Here is a 25,486-nt window from a genome sequence, read left to right as displayed (position 1 = left end):
ATACTCGGAGACCACCCGAGTATTTTCAGGAAAACTAGAGCAACAAGTATACTCGCTCATCACTAATTCTTAGTCGTAGCACAAAGATTCCTGATGTGTTCGAAACGTGTCAGTAAGCATTTTTCTGTCTCCATGTGTTGGGTGTTATTGAATTTTGTGAAAAGGTGGGGGGGTATCCATGTTTGAGTGCCAAACATTTATTCTTCTGCTGTGGACGAAGCCGCTATAGAGTCAGAGTCCATGCATCTGAGCTCCTGGAGAGCTGGCGATCTTTCCTTCTTGTAATTACCTATGTTTAAGTACGTCCATACCAGGATAGTAAGACAGTGGGGCTATGTTTAAAGACTAGAGAAGGAGATCAGATGGATTAATGCATACATGCACATTAAAGCATGCCTCCAGTGATCCACTAACAATTCTCCTGGATGTGTTTCTACTATAGAATTAAACTAATGAATGTCCCATGTTTATTAGCAGCAGTCATTTGCAGGCTGCATCCATTCCAATATGCGGCATAGGAGAACTAATTATTACAGAACTTGACTTCCTCCCTATTGCTGGAGCAAATTACACACATGGAGAAAAAAGGTTAAAACAAATAATAAAAACTTGATTTTGTTACCTACATATGTAAATACAAGCCGCTGTGGAATGAGGCGGCTAAATGATAATGTCCTGTGATTACAGCAGCCTTTACGGGGAGTGTGATGTGTTATAACAGGCTGGTAGGAACAGTGCCAGGGGCAGCTTCACTGTATCTACAACATGGGCAACAAAGATAACTTCCCATTAGTCAATTAGAAAGAGGCGGTCGGCAGGACTAACAGGTGGCATTTATATGAAAAAGTTTATAAAAATGAGGATGTAAAAGGACTACAGAGTTATTTGTCACTGGAGCCATGCTCAGAAAATCAAGACTTTGTAATGAAGATACAACAATACCCGCAGTTTCTCCGTCAATAGTTTGCAATATCATATCTAATTCTTTAGGGGTTTCTAAATTATTAAACTACAGTTAAATAATGTTCTCTTAGAACCAAGAGGGACTTAATGGCAAATTAACTCATAATAAGGAAATGATGATAGATGGAGTGTGTACAAATAGAGAATTTCATTCATGTGGAGGTTATAAATACTTTACTAAAACTTCTACAAAACAATATTTGGCAAAGACAAATACATGAGTGATACAGGACATGGAAACATGATGTGATGCTCTGCCGTCGGCACTACTGGCCCGTATGTGTATCTATATCATAATGTGTGAATGTACAAAGACGGCACACATCTCACAGAAGGGTAAAAATATAGTAAAGAACATGGGAATCCCCTTTAAGGGGTTATCCGAGATTGACACATTGAAGACTCATCCACTATATGGGTCTTTACCAGGAGATCGGTGGGGACCCGGACCCCAGCACCCCCACTGTTTATATCGTTAGTGGCTATGACTGGGTACTGCAATTTATCCCTCATTCATTCTACAGGTAGGTCAATTCATTAGACCCCGACAACCACTTTAATGCTGGGACCAGTGACCGGGTGTATGGTATGTGAAGTGGAAACGCTGCTAATTTATGGCACATGCGGTCTACACAGACCGAGGACCCGTTTACTACATGAGGTCGGAGAATATTCTTTTGGAGGCGAAACGAATGCAAACAAGGGCGGCAGCCATGAAGACTTATTAAATTTGAATTGGAAGGATTACATACCCAGTCATGGACACCTCAGCATCTCAGCTAAGACAGCAATAAGGGTATGTAATCCCCCTGAACAAGTACTACTCATGTACAAAGTCATACTGCCCTGAGAGATGATGAGAATGGTCTTATGGTGTAAGGCTGGCACTACACATGAGAAAACGGTGGTCCAAACTCCACTTCTGCATCATCTTGGCTTATACTTCTGGTGGGAGCTTATGTCCCGGGAGAAAGAGGATTGAGCATGTTCAAATCCAACTGCCAATTTCTCTCTCCATCTCCACTGGCCATCAGGGGAGACACACACATTAGATGGTTGACCAGTCTGCCCAAAGTAAAGGGAATTGACTTAAAGGATATAATGTTATCCCTTATTCCGTTGGCAGGTGGAACTATGCTCACCATGAATGAATGGCCCCTGGTGTTGTATAACTCCCCACTACAGACTGCAGGTATATGGTGGGCATCACACCACATAATCCCGGTGATGATTACTAAAGACATTTTCCCACCACTTACATTTAGAACATATCGTTTAGATGATTGGTCTGTATAATGGCAGGGACACCAAATCTTGGCTAAGAAAAAGAAGCTGCAGAGCTCGGATGAGAGGCTAGTTTGGTCCATTATGGATTACGGGATGACCTTGGATGATCTTCCAAGGAAAGACTGCCACAGCTGACAAAAAACACAAGGCGACTAAAGGCAGAAAGAATAGCTCTGCAGCTGCCATTATAATAGCAGCCCCCCCCTAACCATACATTTATGGCATATCCAACTAATTAGTCCTAACTTCTGTGGTGGGAAACTACTACTGCTATCTGACTATGTAAAGATGTAGCAAAGTTGGTTTTACCGATCATGGACGCAAGTCTCTAATGAAGTCCTACTCTGTCACTTTTCACAGACATGAAGCTGCTATATACATACACACATATATATGGGGGCATCCGTGAGCATTGTGGGGGCCTGGCAGTGCTAGTACATCAGGAATGTGATATGCACAGTTAGGAGAGGTATATTTTTTGCATTATGTAACCAGTAAAACCATGGAATATTTTATATTTAAGCTTTGAAGTTATTCCAATATTATGGACTGAGGTGTTATTATAATAAGAGGTTCATCTTCTGGTAATTTAGCCTCCCGCATGAAGGCCATTTAGATGACCCTTCATCAAGCCAGAGAGTGGTAGTAATCAGACACATGGTGGTGGACACTGGCACGTGTCTGGCCATGCTAAAAGAAAAAAAAAATTCCTATAAAAATGTATAAATAAAATAATTAATTCTTGTAACAGACTCGGAATAACACACAAAAACCAGCTATGTTCCCTGTGCAAAAGAGATTCAGCCGCCATAATGCTCAGGTTTTAACTCTTGAGCTCCTTGGGAGAAAAAAAAGCCTTTTGGCTCAAAGGGCAGCAAAAGCAAAAAGTTGAAAAATGTAAAAAAAAAAAAAAAAAAAGGAGTTGGCCACTATGGTCCGTTCTGTAAGGTCACTTGTTTCTGAGATTGGAAGTCCTTAACACTGTTTAATCAAAGTGCTGGTAGCCCTTTAACCTCCAACTGCTTATTTTGGCTGTAAAGAGGCTAAGAACGATTCATCCAGAAGTGACCGTTTAATCCACTTTCTTTCCAGAAAAGGAAATCAGCTCCACTAGGAATTTATATCCCGGCAGACCAGGTGAGAACAGTGCCACTATCAGCTTCCCGTGGATCATGGTCATAAGCGTTTGATGCCCCGAGGCCCAGATGCGATACCATGGCCCGTAGAAGGGATCGGAGATGGCCGGGCACAGCATGTTGTTCAAGTTCACCTCTGTCATCTAATGAGAGAAGACATGGAAACACGTGAATCCATCCAGAAACCTGTAATCCCCACTTATAATTAATATATATATATATATATATATATATATATTACCACAAGTACAGTTTTTATCTATCTCTATATCGATTGCGGAAAACTGAAATTGCAGCACCAAGGAGGAAACGTCATGGAAATCTGGAAATCACAGGATGGATACATATATTAATGATATGCAAATTATGAAAAATTGGGGACAAAGTTTTAAAAACCATCTCAATTCAGTCATCAGCTGTGGTCCAATGCCATGTAAACACCTTCTGATGGTTTACGTAGATCCTGTTTGATGCCTTAAGGTACCTTCACACTAAACGACTTTGCAACGATAACGATAGCGATCCGTGACGTTGCAGCGTCCTGGATAGCGATATCGTTGTGTTTGACACGCAGCAGCGATCAGGATCCTGCTGTGATATCGCTGGTCGTTGCTGAAAGTCCAGAACTTGATTTGGTCGTCAGATCGGCGTGTATCGTCGTGTTTGACAGCAAAAGCAACGATGCCAGCAATGTTTTATAATGGTAACCAGGGTAAATATCGGGTTACTAAGTGCAGGGCCGCGCTTAGTAACCCGATATTTACCCTGGTTACCATTGTAAATGTAAAAAAAAACAAAACAGGACATACTCACCTTCTGATGTCCATCAGGTCCCTGGCCGTCTGCTTCCTGCACTGACTGTGAGCGCCGGCCGGCCGTAAAGCACAGCACAGCGGTGACGTCACCGCTGTGCTCTGCTTTTACTTTACGGCCGGCCGGCGCTCACAGTCAGTGCGGGAAGCAGACGGCCAGGGACCTGACGGACATCAGAAGGTGAGTATGTACTGTTTTTTTTTTACATTTACAATGGTAACCAGGGTAAATATCGGGTTACTAAGCGCGGCCCTGCGCTTAGTAACCCGATGTTTACCCTGGTTACCCGGGGACTTCGGCATCGTTGGTTGCTGGAGAGCTGTCTGTGTGACAGCTCTCCAGCGACCACACAGCGACGCTGCAGCGATCGGCATCGTTGTCGATATCGCTGCAGCGTCGCTTAATGTGACGGTACCTTTAGGCCCAGTATGTGTTGTCTGATTTCACTTGCAGTATACAGTAGAATGAATAAATCATGGAACCATTTCTCCAAAGTGTCGCAGGAACCAGTTTTCAACACAACAAAGCCATACTCTTTGTTGCCCGTGTTGCTGTGAGAAGCGCTTAACATGCTACCATGGCCTGCAGCTTCTCCGGTCTTGTATCCCATTTAGCACGCCTGGGACATCATTGATCTGCAATTGCAGAGGGAGCCTTCAGCAGAGGTTCTTGATGATGAGGATTCTCGAGCCCAAGTACATTCAGCGAGGCAGGACATTTCCTCAGGCAACCATTAATAACCTCATTAACCCCTTCAAGTCGCGGCCCTTTTTCGTTTTTGCGTTTTCGTTTTTCGCTCCCCTCCTTCCCAGAGCCATAACTTTTTTATTTTTCCGTCAATATGGTCATGTGAGGGCTTATTTTTTGCGGGACGAGTTGTACTTTTGAACGACACCATTGGTTTTACCATGTCTTTTACTAGAAAACGGGAAAAAATTCCAAGTGCGGTGAAATTGCAAAAAAAGTGCAATCCCACACTTGTTTTTTGTTTGGCTTTTTTGCTAGGTTCACTAAATGCTAAAACTATCCTGCCATTGTGATTCTCTAGGTCATTACGAGTTCATAGACACCTAACATGTCTAGGTTATTTTTTATCCAAGTGGAGAAAAAAAAATTCAAAACTATGCTTTAAAAAAAAAAATAAAAATGCCGTTTTCCGATACCCGAAGCGTCTCCATTTTTCGTGATCTGGGGTCGGGTGAGGGCTTATTTTTTGTGTGCCGAGCTGATGTTTTTAATGATACCATTTCGGTGCATATACGTTCTTTTGATCGCCCGTTATTGCATTTTAATGCAATGTCGCGGCGACCAAAAAAACGTAATTCTGGCGTTTCGGATTTTTTTCTCGCTTCGCTGTTTAGCGATCAGGTTAATGCTTTTTTTTTTATTGATAGATCGGGCGATTCTGAACTTGGCGATACCAAATACGTGTAGGTTTGATTTTTTTTTTTTCTATTGTTTTATTTAGGATGGGGCGAAAGGGGGGTGATTTAAACTTTGATATTTTTTATATTTTTTTCATATTTTTAAAAACATTTTTTTTTTTTTTTTTTTTACTTGTGCCATGCTTCAATAGCCTCCATGGGAGGCTAGAAGCTGGCACAACCCGATCGGCTCTGCTACATAGCAGCGATCATCAGATCGCTGCCATGTAGCTAAAATGCAGGTGTGCTGTGAGCGCCGACCACAGGGGGGCGCTCACAGCAGGCCGGCATCAGTAACCATAGAGGTCCCAAGGACCTCTATGGTTACTGTCCTGACACATCGCCGACCCCCGATCATGTGACGGGTCGGCGATGCGCTCATTTCCGGCCGCCCGGCCGGAAGCGGTAGTTAAATGCCGCTGTCTGCATTTGACAGCGGCATTTAACAGGTTAATAGCGGTGGGTGAATAGCGATTTCACCCGCTGCTATTGCGCGCACATGTCAGCTGTACAAAACAGCTGACATGTTGCGACTTTGATGTGGGCTCACCGCCGGAGCCCACATCAAAGGGGAAGACACGACATGCGCCGTACTATTACTGCGCATGTCGTGAAAGGGTTAATAGCAGCCAAGGCTTTAAGTGCAGAGCTGTGTGTGCCTGGTGCTCGTACTCCATAAATGTTTCAAAAATATACTTTCCTCTTTATTATTTGAATGTCATTAACATGTCTATCAATTATGAAATGTCCATAATTTCACTAGTATTCCTTTTGTCGTGTTGCAATTTCAATGCCCAGAAGTACATAATCGCAATCATATACACATGCAATAATCCATGCACATTACCAATGCTAAATCTAATGCACATTATAGAAAAGTGTGAAGACCCTTCGGTTACAGTACCACTACTTTTTCGTTCACAGATTCTTTGTACTTACCATGCCTAGGATCTGTAAAAAGCTAAAATGGTAGAAAAACATCAGTCCAGTTGATAAAATCGACCACCAAAAGTTACCAAGTGGCTCTGGAGTGTAGGTGCCTGCAAAATCAAGTATGAAAGGATGCAAATGATTAGACTACGATAAATATAAAAAAGGCAAAATCAAAAGTAACCGCTTCTTTCCAGAAGCGTTGGGAAGCTGTAATAATCCTGCAGCCAGTGCCCAGTGTCCTGTCGGCTCCTCGTGAGCCGGCTCCCTGCCCCGTACCCTGTAGATTGTAAGCCTCGTGGGCAGGGCCTTCTGCATCTCCGGCACCCATGTAGTCAGGTTTAGTCTACTTGTTTCCTGTCTTACGTTATGTCTCATATATGTAATGTGTGCACCTTTTACATATGTACAATGCCAGGGAACTGAAAACACTTTACCATCAATGACTGTTGCATATAATATTAATTTTGGATACCTAGGTCTATTATACACGGTACACACAGGGGTAGATACTGCTCCCCTCTAACACTTTCAGACACAGTATATACAACCCTTAGCAAAAATTATGGAATCACCGGCCTTGGAGGATGTTCATTCCGTTGATTAATTTTGTAGAAAAAAAGCAGATCACAGACCTGGCGCAAAACTAAAGTAATTTCACATGGCAACTTTCTGGCTTTAAGAAACACTAAAAGAAATCAAGAACAAATAATGTTGTAGTCAGTAATGGTTACTTTTTTAACCAAGCATAGGGGAAAAATTATGGAATCACTCAATTCTGAGGGAAAAATTATGGAATCACCCTGTAAATTTTCATACCCAAAAATAACACCTGCATTAAATTAGATCTGCTTGTAAAGGCTGAGTCACACATAACGATATAGTTAACAATATCGTTGCAACGTCACGCTTTTGGTGACTTAGCATCGATCCCGCTAACGATCTCGTTATGCGTGACAGCGACCAACGATCAGGCCCCTGCTGGGAGATCGTTGGTCGATGGGAATGATCAGGACCTTTTTTTGGACGCTGATCACCCGCTGTCATCGCTGGATCGGCGTGTGTGACGCCGATCCAGCGGTGTGTTCACTTGTAACCAGGGTAAATATCGGGTTACTAAGCACAGGGCCGCGCTTAGTAACCTGATATTTACCCTGGTTACCATTGTATAAGTAAAAAAAAAAAAACAGTACATACTCACATTCTGATGTCTGTCACGTCCCCTGGCGTCCACAGGGTTAAAACTGCTTTCGGCAAGAGCGCTGCTAATATGTGACGTCACCGCTGTTACTGCCGGCGCTGACACATTCAGTGCAGGGAAGCTCTCGGCAGCAGCGCGTGCATTAGCAGCGCTTTAACCCTGTGGACGCAGGCGGGGGACGTGACAAACATCAGAATGTGAGTATGTAGTGTTTTTTTTTTTTACTTTTACAATGGTAAATATCGGGTTACTAAGAGCGGCCCTGCGCTTAGTAACCCGATGTTTACCCTGGTTACCCGGGTGCTGCAGGGGGACTTCAGCATCGTTGAAGAGAGTTTCAACGATGCCGAAGTCGTTCCTCTGATCGTTGGTCGCTGGAGAGAGCGGTCTGTGTGACAGCTCCCCAGCGACCACACAACGACTTACCAACGATCACGGCCAGGTCGTATCGCTGGTCGTGATCGTTGATAAGTCGTTTAATGTAACGGTATCTTTAGTCTGCATCTAAAAAGGAGTGATCACACCTTGCAGAGCTATTGCACCAAGTGGACTGACATGAATCATGGCTCTAACACGAGAGATGTCAATTGAAACAAAGGAGAAGATTATCAAACTCTTAAAAGAGGGTAAATCATCACGCAATGTTGAAAAAGATGTTGGTTGTTCACAGACAGCTGTGTCTAAAATCTGGACCAAATACAAACAACATGGGAAGGTTGTTAAAGGCAAACATACTGGTAGACCAAGGAAGACATCAAAGCGTCAAGACTGGAAACTTAAAGCAATGTCTCCAAAACCGGAAAAGCACAACAAAACGAATGAGGAACGAATGGGTGGAAACTGGAGTCAACGTCTGTGACCGAACTGTAAGAAAAGGAAATGGGATTTACATAGAGAAAAGCTAAACCAAAGCCATCATTAACACCTAAACAGAAAAAAACAAGGTTACAATGGGCTAAGGAAAAGCAGTCGTGGACTGTGGATGACTGGATGAAAGTCATATTCAGTGATGAATCGCGAATCTGCATTGGGCAAGGTGATGATGCTGGAACTTTTGTTTGGTGCCGTTCCAATGGGATTTATAAAGATGACTGCCTGAAGAGAACATGCAAATTTCCACAGTCATTGATGATATGGGGCTGCACGTCAGGTAAAGGCACTGGGGAGATGGCTGTCATTACACCTTCAATAAATGCACAAGTTTATGTTGATATTTTGGACACTTCATATCTTCAATTGAAAGGATGTTTGGAGATGATGAAATCATTTTTCAAGATGATAATGCATCCTGCCATAGAGCAAAAACTGTGAAAACATACCTTGAAAAAAGACACAAGGTCAATGTCATGGCCTGCAAATAGTCCGGACCTCAATCCAATTGAAAATCTTTGGTGGAAGTTGAAGAAAATGGTCCATGACAAGGCTCCAAACTGCAAAGCTGATCTGGCAACAGCAATCAGAGAAAGTTGGAGGCAGATTGATGAAGAGTCCTGTGTGACACTCATTAAGTCCATGCCTCAGACTGCAAGCTGTTATAAAAGCCAGAGGTGCTGCAACAAAATACTAGTGATGTGTTGGAGTGTTTGTTTGTTTTTCATGATTCCATAATTTTTTCCTCAGAATTAAGTGACCATAATTTTTCCCCTATGCTTGGTTAAAAAAAAGTAACCACTACTGACTACCACCTTTTTTGTTCTTGATTTCTTTTAGTGTTTCTTAAAGCCAGAAAGTTGCCATGTGAAATTACTTTAGTTTTCTGCCAGGTCTGTGATCTGCTTTTTTTCTACAAAATTAAACAACTGAATGAACATCCTCCAAGGCCGGTGATTCCATAATTATTGCCAGGGGTTGTAGTGCTGCAGCTGTAAATCCAGCAGCTTGTGAGATAAAACACTAAGAAGCAGCATTGACATCTGTGTCTCTCTGCAGCTGCTTCCTCCTCCCCCATACACTCAATATAGACTTGTGAAAGCATCAAATTACCCAATTCCCAAATAAGCAAATAGTTTAACCTGCCTTTTAAATCAGCAGAGAGAAAGATATATTAAAAAAATGTGATGTACTACTGATTAATATTAATTGTATTAGAACAGTGAACAATGAAGGTGCGGGCAAAAGAAACTCACTACAAGCCCTTCCACCAATGAACACTAGATGGCAGCAGAGTACAGTGCTTTGTGTCTGTACATTGTTTCTATACAGTAGGTGGCAGTGAGCATGGTGGACGCAGAACTTACCTCCCTTCCTTAGTAAGTAGATGGGTACAATATACAGGAGGATGTGTTGGATGTAATACACCTCAACCTCAAATGGCAACTGCAATGGAACAAGAAAATGTCATCACCTTATAGCAATACACCGTACAGAGGAAGCAGGAATATAGAAGCCATCACTATCCAAGGCACATTTTTTCCACTCCATGCTTGATGAATGGGCGGGCTTTTCCTGATGTGCTGTGCACCGTTAGCCAATCAGATGTCACCTCCTTATTGCTCCTCTGCCATTCTTCCATGGGAAGCTGCATCCCCCTCCTCCCTCTCCATTAACACTATAGGAATTTTTTTTTTGCAGACTGAAGATTTACAGAGTTTGCATTCTAGTAAGAAGAACTCCAGAACTAAAGGCTCCTGGAAATTGGAGCTGCAGCTTTCCCAAGTCATGTCTCCGTTACAAGGATTCATATACTTTCATTGTAAGGTTATTTAATCAAGTGCTTATTTTAGGAAAGCTTCTCTTAGGGAGGATCTGTCATCAGATCTATAGAGCCAGTTTTTGAGCTTATGTTATTCCCTCTCCACCCCTGGGTCTTGCATATTTTTTATTTTTAAATCCAACATACAATTCCAGAGATATGAATCTTTTCATTAAGTGTTAATTTTTCTGGTCTTTACAAGGGTCCTGGCTCAAAAGATTCTGTGGGCCGTATAATAAAGCCAAGAGGCTGCTTGGCTTTATTATACTGTGATCACCAACCCCTTAATAAATACCATAAAAATTTGCACTATATCTCCAAAACCATATCACAGACCTGAGAAAAAAATAGATAAGAAGCAAAATACTCTGGGTTGAAGAATGAGGGAGGTAAAAAGAATAAAAAGACCAAACTTGGCCACTTTTGCCCTGGCGACACACCCTCGTTAAGCACAATACACAATTGTATCTTTTTCATAACTAATTTGGGTGTTCATTTACGTCCTAATAAATCAGCCCCACAACCATTTGAGGAAGCGAGGGTATAAGTCACACATAAGTAACAGTCCAGTAAGATTGTGAAGTATGGATTTCTTACCATTCGTGTGTTGAGCACAGGGAACAACAAGGCAAGAAGGGCCCCATTCAACATGTGCATCTGCAGCCTTAAAGCAAAAAGGGACAATATTACAACCACGTACAGAAGTCTCATCTACATAAAATATTCGTAAAATATTCTAAAAGATCAGCCTAGAAAACATTCTTACAGCACATGGATAAGTCTACGGCTCTGTACACAGCTCTAGGTACATTCCTGCAGGGGCTGTGCAACCAGCAGTGTTTAGAGCCATCAGTGGTGGTCTCAGGTTCCGGTCCCCCACTGATCACCAACACTTTGCATTTTCTCTTTTTAAAGAAAAATAATATTCATTACACTAAGATAAAATTTGATATTATTTCTGTCCTGTCACCTGAAGAATTCTTTTTGAAAAACTTGACCAGGGACACAAATATTCTTGATAGTATTATTCTTTAAAGGGGCTGTGGTCAATTTTCTTACTTAAATGCATGTAATTGTGCCTAAAAATAATTTTTACAATTGGATTTTTATTAAAAATGTTGCACCCTTTGCCTCCTATAGCCGCTGTATTACACAGTCTATTGCTGGCGGTGAAATGAGGTAATGGGGTCGACAACATTATCTTTATTTTTTTAAGACCTGATGAGCACATGACTTTATGGCACTCACTATTATACAGGTATGACAGGTTCTCCTCTCCTCCTTGTTACTGCAGTTTTCCTCATAGACAGCACAGTTCTCTCCATACAATGGCGGCTGGTGGAGGAGCATGTGACCAGACCTCTCCTTCAGTCTCCTCCAATAGAAAACCTCACAAGAGAAAACGTTTTCTATTGGAGGAGACGGAAGGAGAGGTCTGGTCACATGCTCCTCCACCGGCCGCCATTGTATGGAGAGAACTGTGCAGGATGTAAGGAGGAGGAGAACCTGTCATATCTATATAATAATGAGTGTCCTCAACACATCTGATAAAATAATGTGGCCGACCCCGTTACCTCAGTCTGCCGCCAGCGCAAGACAGTGTAATACAGCGACTATAGGAGGCAAAGGGTGCTCACTTCCTTCTGATTACTTATACGTCCAAAGGCGGGGCAGCGATGATAGCGCCAAATGGGTGCTGGGCACACGTGACCCAACAACCACACATGAGTCTCGGGAATATGAGTGCTGACACCGCTGGGAAGTTTCCGGCACAAGAGGAGAGCATAAGTGCTTTTATTTTAATGGTGGCAAACATTCAGTTTGAAAAAGGGTTGTCCTTGTAGTGAACATGCATACCAGGATGGGGGGTAAATATATATATATATATATATATATATATATATATATATATATATATATATATATATATATATATATATATATATATATATATATATATATATATATATAGATACATACATACCAGGATGGGACGCTTGATTAGGGTGATGTACACTGCTCAAAAAAATAAAGGGAGCACTTAAACAACAGAATATAACTCCAACTAAATCAAACGTCTGAAATCAAACTGGCCACTTAGGAAGCAACACTGTTTGACAATGAATTTCACGTGCTGTTGTCCAAATGGAATAGACAACAGATGGAAATTGCCACTTATCAAGACATACTTAATAAAGGACTGGTTCTGCAGGTGGGGACCACATTTCAGTACCAATGCTTTCTGGTTGATGTTTTGGTCACTTTTGAATGTTGGTTGTGCTTTCACACTCGTGGTAGCATGAGACGGACTCTACAACCCACACAAGTGGCTCAGGTAGTGCAGCTCATCCAGGATGGCACATCAATGCGAGCTGTGGCAAGAAAGTTTGCCGTGTCTGTCAGCGTAGTGTCCAGAGGCTGGAGGCATTATCAGGAGACAGGCCAGTACACCAGGAGACATTGAGGGGGCTGTAGGAGGGCAACAACCCAGCAGCAGGACCGCTACCTCAGCCTTTGTGCAAGGAGAAACAGGAGCACTGCCAGAGCCCTTCAAAATGACCTCCAGCAGGCCACAAATGTGCATGTGTCTGCACAAATGATTAGAAACCGACTCCATGAGGATGGTCTAAGTGTCCGACGTCCATAGATGGGGGTTGTGCTCACAGCCCAACACCGTGCAGGACGCTTGGCATTTGCCACAGGACACCAGGATTGGCAAATTCAACACTGGCGCCCTGTGCTCTTCACAGATGAAAGCAGGTTCACACGGCGCACATGTGACAGAGTTTGGAGACACCGTGGAGAGCAATCTGCTGCCTGCAACATCCTTCAGCCTGACCGGTTTGGCAGTGGGTCAGTAATGGTGTGGGGTGGCATTTCATTGGAGGGCCGCACAGCCCTCCAGAGGTAGCCTGACTGCCATTAGGTACCGAGATGAGATCCTCAGACACCTTGTGAGACCATATGCTGGTGCGGTTGGCCCTGGGTTCCTCCTAATGCAGGACAATGCCAGACCTCATGTGGATGGAGTGTTTCAGCAATTCCTGCAAGATGAAGGCATTAGAGCTATGGACTGGCCCACCCATTCCCCAGACCTGAATCCAACTGAACACATCTGGGACATCATGTCTCGCACCATCCACCAACGTCACGTTGCACCACAGACTGTCCAGGAGTTGGCGGATGCTTTAGTCCTGGTCTGGGAGGAGATCCCTCAGGAGACCATCCGCCGCCTCATCAGGAGCATGCCCAGGCATTGTAGGGAGATCATACAGGCACGTGGAGGCCACGGACACTACTGAGCATCATTTCCTTGTCTTGAGGCATTTCCACTGAAGTTGGATCAGCCTGTAACTTCATTTTCCACTTTGATTTTGAGCATCATTCCAACTCCAGACCTCCGTGGGATATTGTGATTTACATTGATAATTTTTAGGTTTTATTGCTCTCTACATATTCCATTATGTAATGAATAAAGATCTACAACTGGAATATTTCATTCAGTGATATCTAGGATGTGGGCTTTTAATGTTTTTTTGGAGATATATATATATATATATATATAGATATAGATATAGATAGAGAGAGAGGAAAAAAAAACCAATCAGCACTCCCAATGTGAACACGTGCACGCTGCAAACTGCAACACATAGATAAAAAAATCACAGCAGCACATGTACATGAATTGGCCATGTGAAAACACAGACAAATATACATTTCTCAAAAATATTTTTTTCATAAAAATTACAGTTAAATGGAGATTCTTAGCGCATAAATTGGCCAATTCATGTATGCCCATCAACCACGGCAAGGTGATCTCCCCCTGATGGGTCCTACTCTACTGTACATGCCACTCTTGGGCCACCAGCCTACAACTCTGGACAAAACATGTCACTCTGGGCTAAGCCTACAATTTATGGGCAGGTAGAGTTGATTACCGCCACCTGCAAGGTCAATGGGAGGAGTGCAAGATAAGTCTGGATGCTGCCACATCCATATAAACAGAGGAAACAGAGGCCAATTTATGCGCTAAGAATCTCCATTTAACTGTAAGTTTTATGAAAAAAAAATTTTTGAAAAAATGTTTATGAAAAAAATATTTTTGAGAAATGTATATTTGTCTGTGTTTTCACATGGCCGATTCATGTACATGTGCTGCTGTGATTTTTTTATCTATGTGTTGCAGTTTGCAGCGTGCACGTGTTCACATTGGGAGTGCTGATTGGTTTTTTTTCCCCCTCTGTTTATATGGATGTGGCAGCATCCAGACTTATCTTGCACTCCTCCCATTGACCTTGCAGGTGGCGGTAATCAACGCTCCAGACAACAAGGCCACCCACTAATAGTACAGGCCATCTATTCATCCCTTCCACAAATATTAAAGTCAATAACACAGGAAAAGAATTGTTCCAGCACCGCATTAAACTGGAGAAGGATGTGAAGCAAGCACTCTGGCGTTATTCACACTAAGGCTAGAGACACGGGGCCTTTCTCTATAGTACAACACAGCTCAAAAGTAATCAGGAGAAAGGCACTGAGTGGAGCCGAAACATTGCACCCCGGGGAATAAAGGATCCATTGTAAAGGATGATATTTATTTTGGGTTTTACAGCAACCATTTATCACCTTGCCTCACACTGCATTTATGAAATGTCATTACTGCAATAAAAATAATGCACATTTTAAATAAAGAAAAAAAAAAAGAAAAGTGTAAATTGTAAATAGTGCTTATTTGCAGTTCTGCACTAACAGCATCTTCTAAATAAAGCCGTATGTAGGCCTGCCTTGTTACAGCATGTGTCCCACATTGTCAATTGTCTGGGAATATTCCGAATATATTAGTATCGAATAGTTGCAGCCACAACTTGCTTTAGGATTCGGTATGAAGTTGCAAAGATCTCTGCTTGGTGTCATCGTACAGGACTTGTGTATGGATGACTGTACGGCTCGCGGAGCCCATACAAGTTTGTACATGAAAGTCTCCATAAGTTCACAGCAAGCAGAAATCTTTAGATATATTTCAATAAGTTGTTCACTACTTGAACAACTTCTTCTCATACCCCTTGCATGGCCCCCATAAAATAATAAAGCCTATACTCCCCTCGTGTGCCAGCATCGTTCCCGCGGTGTCGGTACTCACTCTCCCCGCGGCTCCCATGCTGTTGTGACACCGGCGATCAATCAGCGCAGCGCTGGCGTCACTGTCTCCATCTCAAATTGAACAGGAATAGGAAGTCAGATCAGCTGATCCCAGACTTTCTCTTCATGTTTGATTTGTCGGAAACTGGGGACAGGGACGCCAGCCTTGTTTGTGTGCAGAGGTCATGTGTCACAACAGCATGGGACCCCCCGGGACCGCGAGTGCCAACACGGCGGGACCGGCGCCTTCGCAGGAGGTGAATATAGGCTTTATTACTTTATCGGGGTCAAACATTTTGTTCAAGAAGGAGTTGTCCTACAGTAGTAGTGGGCAACCGCTTGTATGCTTTAAAGTAGACTACTCACCTGAATATTATTGTGGCGGCTTTACACGGGGGACATGCCAGGAGAAATATCTGCAATGCAGAAAAAATATATATATATAAAATATTTTCATTGAGAAAAGTAGTTCAATTGTCAAAGCTTTCACATACTTATCGGAAGGAACAAGTGAGGCAGAAACCTGCAGAGGAAATTAAAACAAGAGCAATACGAGGAAAATGTAGTTGTATAAGTCCAATCACTGAAATGGATAAAACAGTGACGTTATATTAAATTGCAGCACATCTGTCACCCAAATATGCAGGGACGGGTCAGCTCTCCTGAGAGTCTACTGCCCACTCACCAGCAATCTAAGGATGGCCGCAGTCTAGGCCTCATTGGGATGGGCAGTTTGGTGAGGAAAGATTCAGTATGACTTGTGATTTAGGGCAATAAATCCCTTTTCATTAAAAGGAAACCATCATCATAAATGTTTAATTAGGTTGGCTATTTTTAGACTCCTATTTCCTGTCCTTTCAGGAAGAGTTTTCAGCAGGCTCCTTGTCATCAGAGGCAGGATTGCAATAACAGGTAGCACTTCTATACACAGCGGATAACAGGATCTACCAATCAATAGACGATGACAGTTTCCCTGCTCCTTCTCAATTTACAATCACTTTTGCACGCGCTCATTAGATGCTTCAATGCAAAGAATGGGTGGGATCTGATCATTGTGGCTAATGTACATGTGAATTTCTTCAATATTTTGTAAAATTATATGTAACAAACCTGGTTATTTTCTGATGCTAGCTTCCATTCACCCTACAATACAAGTTGACACCTTCCCTTCCTTTACATCTTCAGATATTTTAAGAAAAAAAAAAGAAAAATCACACACAGCTAGTTTCCTAATGTGTTATGCTTATCTGGTTCAGGTCATTATGGACAGTTGCAATTTCATAATAAAGCAAACTGTCACATTCCCCAACAGCATCTTGCAGTTTATCAGGGCTGTGTCTTTGGCACCAGATATAAAACCAATGCAGTTAATACCAAATTCGGATCCCAGGAGCGGGGGAAGCAGGTATCAGCTGGACTGATGTGAGAGCTGTATGAATGAAATACATGACTCTCAGCCTCTGGTAATCAGGTGATTGCAGGACCTTGTGAGTCATGTGAATCTCCTCAGCAACCATCTGCCGAAAAGAGATCGGGTCTCCCTAATGCGAGGGAGGAAGGAGCCCTGACCCGTTCCTAAATCACTGCGTGGAAAACAGATTTTAGAAATCCATATTATATTGAATAGGACTGTATTCTTCGTCCTCACAGACAGCTGTCGCCCACATTACACTGTCTTCAGTTGTGATTTGTTTTTTTTGTTTTTGTTAAAAAATGATAGATAGAAGCAATAAAATATGAAATCCCAGCGCAGAACATATACAGCCTGCTAGACACAATCACTCAATAATTGGCTACGTGATAAGCAAGTCCATATCAGCATTAATGACTTGTTTTATCTTCAGGGAGAAAGGTTAGCGATTCGGCAACACCTAAGAAAGTTTACTCCGAAATGGTAACAAGGGCTTTACCACTTATTCAACAGCCCATCACCACCCAAATAGACCTTCTTGTGTCACCCGGACAATGCCCAATGATACGGGACGATCTTGGCCAATTAACAAGCGCTGATCGACTAAAAACTAGTTAATTAACGCTTATTTACAGACCAATAAACTGCTGATGGGACCAGAATGATTGATAATACAACGGTCTTGTTCCCAGTACAGCAGAGGTGAGGAGCCTCTGCCAAGGGCCATTTCCTAAAATGTGTTGGGCAATTGCTCCTGAGTACACAGATACCTCATATGTGGTCACAAACCACTATTTGTGCACACGGCAAGGCTCGGAAGGGAAGGAGCGCCATTTGACTTTTGAATGAAAAATTAGCTCCAAATCGCTAGCGGACACCATGTCGCGTTTGGAGAGCCCCTGTGTGCCTAAACATTGGAGCTCCACATGTGACCCCATTTTGGAAACTAGACCCCCCAAGGAACTTATCTAGATGCATAGTGAGCACTTTGAACCCCCAGGTGCTTCACAAATTGATCCGTAAAAATGAAAAAGTACTATTTTTTAACAAAAAAAATTCTTTTAGCCTCAGCTTGTTCATTTCCACATGGGCAACAGGATAAAATGGATCCTAAAAATTATTAGGCAATTTCTCCTGAGTACAATGATACCTCACATGTGGGGGTAAACCACTGTATGGGCACACGGCAGGGCTCGGAAGGGAAGGAGCGCCATTTGACTTTTTGAATGAAAAATTAGCTCCAATCGTTAGCGAACACCATATCGCGTTTGGGAGAGCCCCTGTGTGCCTAAACATTGGAGTTCCCCCACATGTGACCCCATTTTGGAAACTAGATGTGCGGTGACCACTTTAAACCCCCAAGTGCTTCACAGAAGTTTATAACGCAGAGCTGCGAAAATAAAAAAATCATTTTTCTTTCCTCAAAAATTATTTTTTAGCCCGCAATTTTTTATTTTCACAAGAGTAACAGGACAAACTGGACAACAACTTTTGGGGTCCAATTTCTCCCGAGTATACTAATACCCCATATGTGGGGGTAAACCACTGTTTGGGCACACGTCGAGGCTCGGAAGGGAAGTAGTGACTTTTGAAATGCAGAATTTGATGGAATGGTCCGCGGGCGTCACGTTGCGTTTGCAGAGCCCCTGATGTGCCTAAACAGTAGAAACTCCCCACAAGTGACCCCATTTTGGAAACTAGACCCTCCACGGAACTTATCTAGATATGTGGTGAGCACTTTGAACCCCAACGTGCTTCACAGAAGTTTATGACGCAGAGCCGTGAAAATAAAAAATAATTTTTCATTCCTCTAAAATTATGTTTTAGCAATTTTTTATTTTTGCAAGGGTAACAGGAGAAATTGGACCCCAATAATTGTTGCCCAGTTTGTCCCGAGTATGCAGTTACCCCATATGTGGGGGTAAACCACTGATTGGGCGCACGTCGGGGCTCGGAAGGGAGGGAGCACCATTTGACTTTTTGAACGCAAGATTGGCTGGAATCAATGGTGGCACCATGTTGCGTTTGGAGACCCCTGATGTGCCTAAAAAGTGGAAGCCCCTCAATTCTAACTCCAACACTCACCCCAACACACCCCTAACCCTAATCCCAACTCTAGCCATGACCCTAATCACAACCCTAACCCCAACACACCCCTAACCACAACCCTAACACACCCATAACCCTAATCCCAACCCTAACCCTAATCCCAACCCTAACCACAACCCTATCCCCAACACACCCCTAACCCTAACCATAACCCTAACCACAGGCCTAATCTTAACCCTATTTCCAATCCTAGCCCTAATTCCAACCCTAACTCTAATTCCAACCCTAACCCTAAGGCTATGTGCCCACGTTGCGGATTCGTGTGATTTTTCTGCACCATTTTTGAAAATTCCGCAGGTAAAAGGCACTGCGTTTTACCTGCGGATTTACCGTGGATTTCCAGTGTTTTTTGTGCGGATTTCAGCTGCGGATTCCTATTGAAGAACAGGTGTAAAACGCTGCGGAATCCGCACAAAGAATTGACATGCTGCGGAAAATACAACACAGCGTTTCCGCGCGGTATTTTCCGCACCATGGGCACAGCGGATTTGGTTATCCATAGGTTTACATGGTACTGTAAACCTGATGCAAAACTGCTACGAATCCGCAGCGGCCAATCCGCTGCGGATCCGCAGCCAACTCCACACCGTGTGCACATAGCCTAATTCTAACCCTAACCCTAGTTCTAACCCTAACCCTAGTGCAGAAAAAAAAAACATTTTCTTTATTTTATTATTGTCCCTACCTATGGGGGTGATAAAGGGGGGGGGGGTTCATTTACTATTTTTTTTTTTATTTTGATCACTGTGATAAGTTTTATCACAGTGATCAAAATGTACCTGGAAAAAGCCCTGGCCCAGATGGTTATACAGCAGGCTTCTATAAGCAGTTCTCAGATCTGCTGTGCCCTTCTTTCCTAACAACATGTTCTCTCAGGTGGCTCTTTTCCCCCCCAGGCCCTAATGGCCCATATTACGGTTATTCCCAAACAGGGCAAAGACCCATTGTTTTGTAGCAACTACCGCCCCATCTCACTTATAAACATCGATGTTAAAATTTATGCCAAAATGATATCAAAGAGACTTAATTGCCTCCTGCCCCTCCTAATTAACCAAGACCAGGTAGGCTTTGTGCCCGGTAGAGAGGCTAGGGACAATACCATCAGATCTATCTCCCCGATTGACAAAGCCAACAAAAAAGGTGACCCTCTATATTTACTATCGATAGATGCTGAAAAAGCATTCGATAGGGTAGATTGAGAATTCATGTGCCAAACGCTCAAAGGCATTGGACTACAAAAAAAAAAGCATTGTGGAGTATAAAAGCCCTCTACGAGTCCCCTTCCGCCCGGGTCAGGGTAAATGGCTCATTGTCCAACTCTTTCTGCATACGGAACGGCACGAGACAGGGGTGTCCACTGTCCCCTTTACTCTATGTGCTAATCATGGAACACCTGGCAGTCGCAATTCGCAATAACCCTTCCATAGCAGGAATGAAGTTCCCATCAGAAGACCACAAATTAGCTCTATTCGCTGACGACATGCTCATGTATGTCACTTCCCCTATCACTAGCCTACCTAATATTTTATCAGAATTAAACAGCTATGGAGCCCTAAGAAATTTTAAAATTAGCACGCATAAATCTGAAATGCTAAATATTTCGTTACCGCGCTCCTTAGTTTCACAGTTATGCTCCTCGTTCCCATTTAGATGGCGATCAGATTCTCTTGCCTATTTAGGTATAAACTTAACCGCTAAGTCCTCATATCTATATGATGCTAACCATAAAATAGCATTACACAACGCAGAGCTTGACCTGGAGAAGTGGAACAAACTGCACCTATCTTGGCTTGGAAGAATTAATGCAATCAAAATGGATCTTCTGACACGCCTCCTTTATTTCTTCCAGACTATCCCTTTGTATCTTCCAACTTCCTTCTTCTCCAGGCTCAAATCAGCGATAACAAGATTTGTGTGGTCTGACAAACGTCCACGGCTGGCATTTCACCTCCTGTGCAGAAATAAACAGTCCGGAGGACTGGGCCTCCCAGATTTCTGGCTCTATAGCTATGCCTCTCTTGGAACTTGTGTTCTTGACCTGTTCCATCACAGGTCAAGTAAGAAATGGGTAAGCCTAGAGATGAAGCTCTCGGGACACAGCTTGGCGGCGCACTTCTGGGGTGACGGCACTGGGGGAATCCGGGGAGATGACCAGCCTTTCGCTACCAGACACCTAACTCAGTTCATTAAGCATGGCATTCAAAGATTAAATTTCTCCTCCATACCAGGCCCCCTGACGCCAATTTTTGATAACCCGGACTTTCCAGCAGGCCAGGACAGGATCATGTTCCTACACAAACAGAGACAGTTGTCCGATGGTCCATGATTACGTAGATCAAACCTCAATTAAGACCTTGGGGGCTATCTTTGCTGATGGGGAGCCGCCGCAGGGCTCGTGGTTCTTCTATGAGCAAATCAAAAGTTCTCACAGTGTTATCTAGGCGGGCTGACATCTATAGACAGTTAACTTCTTTTGAGTCCGCGTGCCTGGGTGAAGGCCCCCTATCTCACACAATATCACTGCTATATAGAATGTTCCAGGGTTATCAGCCATCTTCACTTGACCCTCCTACATTCTTCCTAAAATGGGACAAGGAATTAAGCACGCAACTGACTCCGGATGAACGCCTCAAGAGTCTGTTATTTACCTTCAGATCTTCACTCTGCTCAGACTACCAAAAAAGAAGTTATAAACTCCTGGCCAGATGGTACAGATGTCCATCTGGTATTCACCTTATGTTCCCCACCACCCCCGATACTTGCTGGAGGTGCTGGAGCGACAGAGGTTCCTACTCCCACATCTGGTGGTCCTGCTCGCCTATCCACAACTTCAGGGTAAGCATCCTTGCACTTTATAACAAATTATCTCTCCATAGAGTCCAGCCCACCATGGAAATTGGCCCTGTTATCTGTATGTGACCTCTCAATCGCCAAATTCAAGAAAGGCCTACTACGACATTTTCTAACAGCCGCGCGTAACGTGATCCCTCGTTTCGGGAAACAGTCAATATCCCCCTCACGTGCTGACTTTGTGGTTGAACTTAACCACATTTATAGGATGGAGCAATTGGTTGGCCAGGATACTAGAACTGCGGACAAAGTATTTAACACTTGGTCTCTCTGGATTGCTTTTAGAGAATCTGAGGAACTGAATACGTGGCTGCATTGATTGACCCTATTGGTCCCCTTGCGGCCCATACTCATAACTTCCCTAGGTAGCAAACATTACATTAACAACCATACCTTGGTATAGAAGAATAATAGTCTCAATTTAGCTGGGACTGAAGACCGGATTCCCCCTGCCCTTACCCCACCCTTACCCCACCCCCCCTCTCCCTCACCTCTTCCTCCCCACCCCTTTTTTTTTTTTTATATTATCTTTTTTCCTCTCTCTCCTTTTCTTCTTCCCTCCTTTCTCTTCTTCTCTTCCCTCTCTCTCCACCTCTCCTTTCTACTTTCTCTCCGCTCATCGCTTGGCCTAGCCTCATGTAGATTCCACAGTTGACATTGAGTGCTTTGACGAGCCTAGGCACTCTTGCTTTCATCTGGCGGCTTGGCCCCACCTGGAGCTAGTCGTCGGCTGAATAGAGGGAGCATATGATACATTCATCATAAGCAAGCTTTTCAATTCATTAGACCTCTGATTCAGCCAGAGCTAATTTGTTTACAAAGTTACAAATTTATTAATTTGTTGATCAATGTTTAAGTGTTAAAACTTTTAGTATACAGTTGTCCATATTTTGTATCATTCCTACATTCCTGTATGTGTCTACATTTGCATTTGAACATCTGATTACAACTATGTCTCTCACATGCAATTCAATAAACTTGATTTACGAAAAAAAAATGTACCTGGAAAGAATCTGCCGGCCGATTCGGCGGGCGCACGGCGCATGCGCCCGCCATTTTGGAAGATGGCGGCGCCCATGAAGAAGACGGATGGACTCCGGGAGGCTCGGTAAGTATGAGGGGGTGGATCGGAGCACGGGGGGAGCGGACTACGGGACAGAACGGAGGACTGGGGAGGCGATCGGTGGCTGTGTGGGGGCACATCAGGGTTTCCAGCCATGGCTGATGATATTGCAGCATCGGCCATGGCTGGATTGTAATATTTCACCACTTTTTATAGGTGAAACATTACGAATTGCTCCGATTGGCTGTTGCACTTTCAACAGCCAATCAGAGCAATCGTAGCCACGAGGGGGTTAAGCCACCCCCCCCTGGGCTGAAGCACCACTCCCCCTGTCCATGCAGAATGGGTGAAATTGGAGTTAACCCTTTCACCCGATCTGCAGGGACGCGATCCCACCATGGCTCCACATAAGCGTCACAGGTCGGATTGGCACTGACTTTCATGATGCCTACGCGGCGTCACAGGTCGGGAAGGGGTTAAACTTCACACTTTTAACAGAGTTTCTCGCATTGCAGTTGCAAGTGTGACACCAGCCATAAGGTTAGAGGAGGCTGAGTTTTTATAAAGCTGGGAAATTTGCATTACCTGGTCTTTCCTAACGATGACAGTGAACAAGCCTTAACACTAACAGGCTAATTAATCCCTTAGTGACGGGACCAAAATTTTTAAAATCTGACTAATGTCACTTTACATGATAACTCTGGAATGCTTCAACAAATTCCAGTGATTTTGATATTGTTTTTTTCGTGACACATTATACTTTATGATAATGGTAAATTTAGATTGATATGTTTTGTGTTTATTTATAAAAAATATCAGGAATTTTTCAAAAATGTAAAAAAAAAAAAATTCAGCAATTTTCAAAATTGTAATGATTATTCCTTTAATCCAGATAGTCATGCCATAGAAAAGCATTAATAAATAACATTTCCCACATGTCTGCTTTACAGCACCATTTGTAAAATGTTATTTTATTTTGTAAGCATTTTAGGAGGTTTAAAATTGTAGCAGTAATTTTTCATTTTTTCAAGGACACTTCCAAAATGTATTTTTGAGGGACTTATCAAGGTTTGAAGTGACTTTGTTGGTCCTATATATTGCCCCCCCCCCCCCCCCCAAACTGATACCATTTTAAAAACAGCACCCCACACACACACATTGAAAACTGCTGTCAGTTTATTAACCCTTCAGGTGACTTTCAGGAAGTAATGCAAAGTGACATGACAGGAATGAAAAAGTGTATTTTTAATCATCTATATGTCACTAACTTCTGAGCAGGCCGCTATAGCCGGCAGACTCGAGGTTGATATTTGGTTGCGAATTGCCATGACAATCATCAGGACAACACAACTATGACCTCAGGGTGACGATGGGGATCAAAAGAAAGCCCCAAAACTCTGTTAGCCATTTATATGGTGTAATCACTATTGACAGCATCTAAGGTGTTAAACAGAGATGGACGGTGACAACACTGATCATGGCTGATGTAGCAAGTTGTCAGCTAGTGTCCAGCCAACCAGCTGCAGGATTGTCACCTGTATGGATGTGCTAGTCTCTTATATCGCAGGTCAATAAAATGATGGGTTAAGGTCTGAAACCTTGGTCAAAGTTATCTGAGCACATAAATGCATAAGCTTTTGAATATGCCCATTTTCCTTTCAGTAATTTTTAAAATGTAAAAAAAAAAAAAGACAATATATTTTTCTCTTAAAATACAAAGGAAATGTGTCAGCTTTAACTTTAGGCCTTTTAGAGCTCATTTAATTTTTACCTTGCTTAACTGTTTACAGTAACAGTAATTTTGACCTGGGGTGCCCAAACTTTGACATGTCATTGTACATGGCTTAGGAGGCTCGATCCTACTGACAGGATGCCCTTTAAAGCGACCCTCCACCCTCGGGCCTACACAGTGACTGTACATTTCCAATGAATCGAGACCCCACCCTGGTGTCCTCCATGTGCCCCTTGCTGTCTCCTTTGCTCAGATGACCACACCGTCTTTCCTGCCTCCAAGATGACCACCATAGAGGTATGGGGAGTACAGTGGTAAGTCTAAGTTACGCCTCCGCTGCCTTACCAACTGAACAGCACAGGGAAGGCATGGTTTATACCTGCCACTGTTTTCCCCTGGCGAATTGAGAGCACCAGGTGTTGACTATACATGATAAATTTAAGGATACTTTCAGTCCCATGGTGGAAGGTCACTTTAGTACGTCTCTGGTACGCCATTTAGTAAAAATGGGGAAGGGTGGAGTACATGTGACTGCAGGAGATCCAAAACCACAAAAGTGGAGGAGACAAACGGGAGCAATTGGCAGTGGGCCTATGGCACAGCTCCTGCTCGGCCATAGCGCTGTGCAACGAGTCTTCAGATGGTGCTGTAGTGCTCCTCAAATCTTTAATTCTACCAATTGGTGAAGGTTTCTGCTAATCAGTGAGCAGCTGCACAAGCCAGAGACCTGCACCAC

General features: G+C 43.2%; 1 protein-coding gene across 1 annotated transcript in view; it reads right to left on the bottom strand.

The window, feature by feature from the left end:
• Positions 1-2,701: 2,701 nt before the first annotated feature.
• Positions 2,702-25,486, bottom strand: part of TMEM164 (transmembrane protein 164) — a 75,609-nt gene continuing 52,824 nt past the window's right edge. Inside the window, exons 2-6 of the mRNA XM_077285151.1 lie at positions 15,952-16,001; positions 11,044-11,110; positions 9,992-10,070; positions 6,563-6,663; positions 2,702-3,529 (exon numbers count right to left, since the gene is read on the bottom strand). Of these exons, the coding sequence (XP_077141266.1) occupies positions 3,323-3,529; positions 6,563-6,663; positions 9,992-10,070; positions 11,044-11,110; positions 15,952-16,001 (504 nt within the window). The 3' untranslated portion in view covers positions 2,702-3,322. The remainder of the gene's footprint in view (positions 3,530-6,562; positions 6,664-9,991; positions 10,071-11,043; positions 11,111-15,951; positions 16,002-25,486) is intronic.

Source organism: Ranitomeya variabilis, chromosome 2 (genome assembly GCF_051348905.1).
Source record: "Ranitomeya variabilis isolate aRanVar5 chromosome 2, aRanVar5.hap1, whole genome shotgun sequence".
Lineage (NCBI taxonomy): Eukaryota > Metazoa > Chordata > Amphibia > Anura > Dendrobatidae > Ranitomeya > Ranitomeya variabilis.
This window is presented reverse-complemented; position numbering and strand designations above follow the sequence as displayed.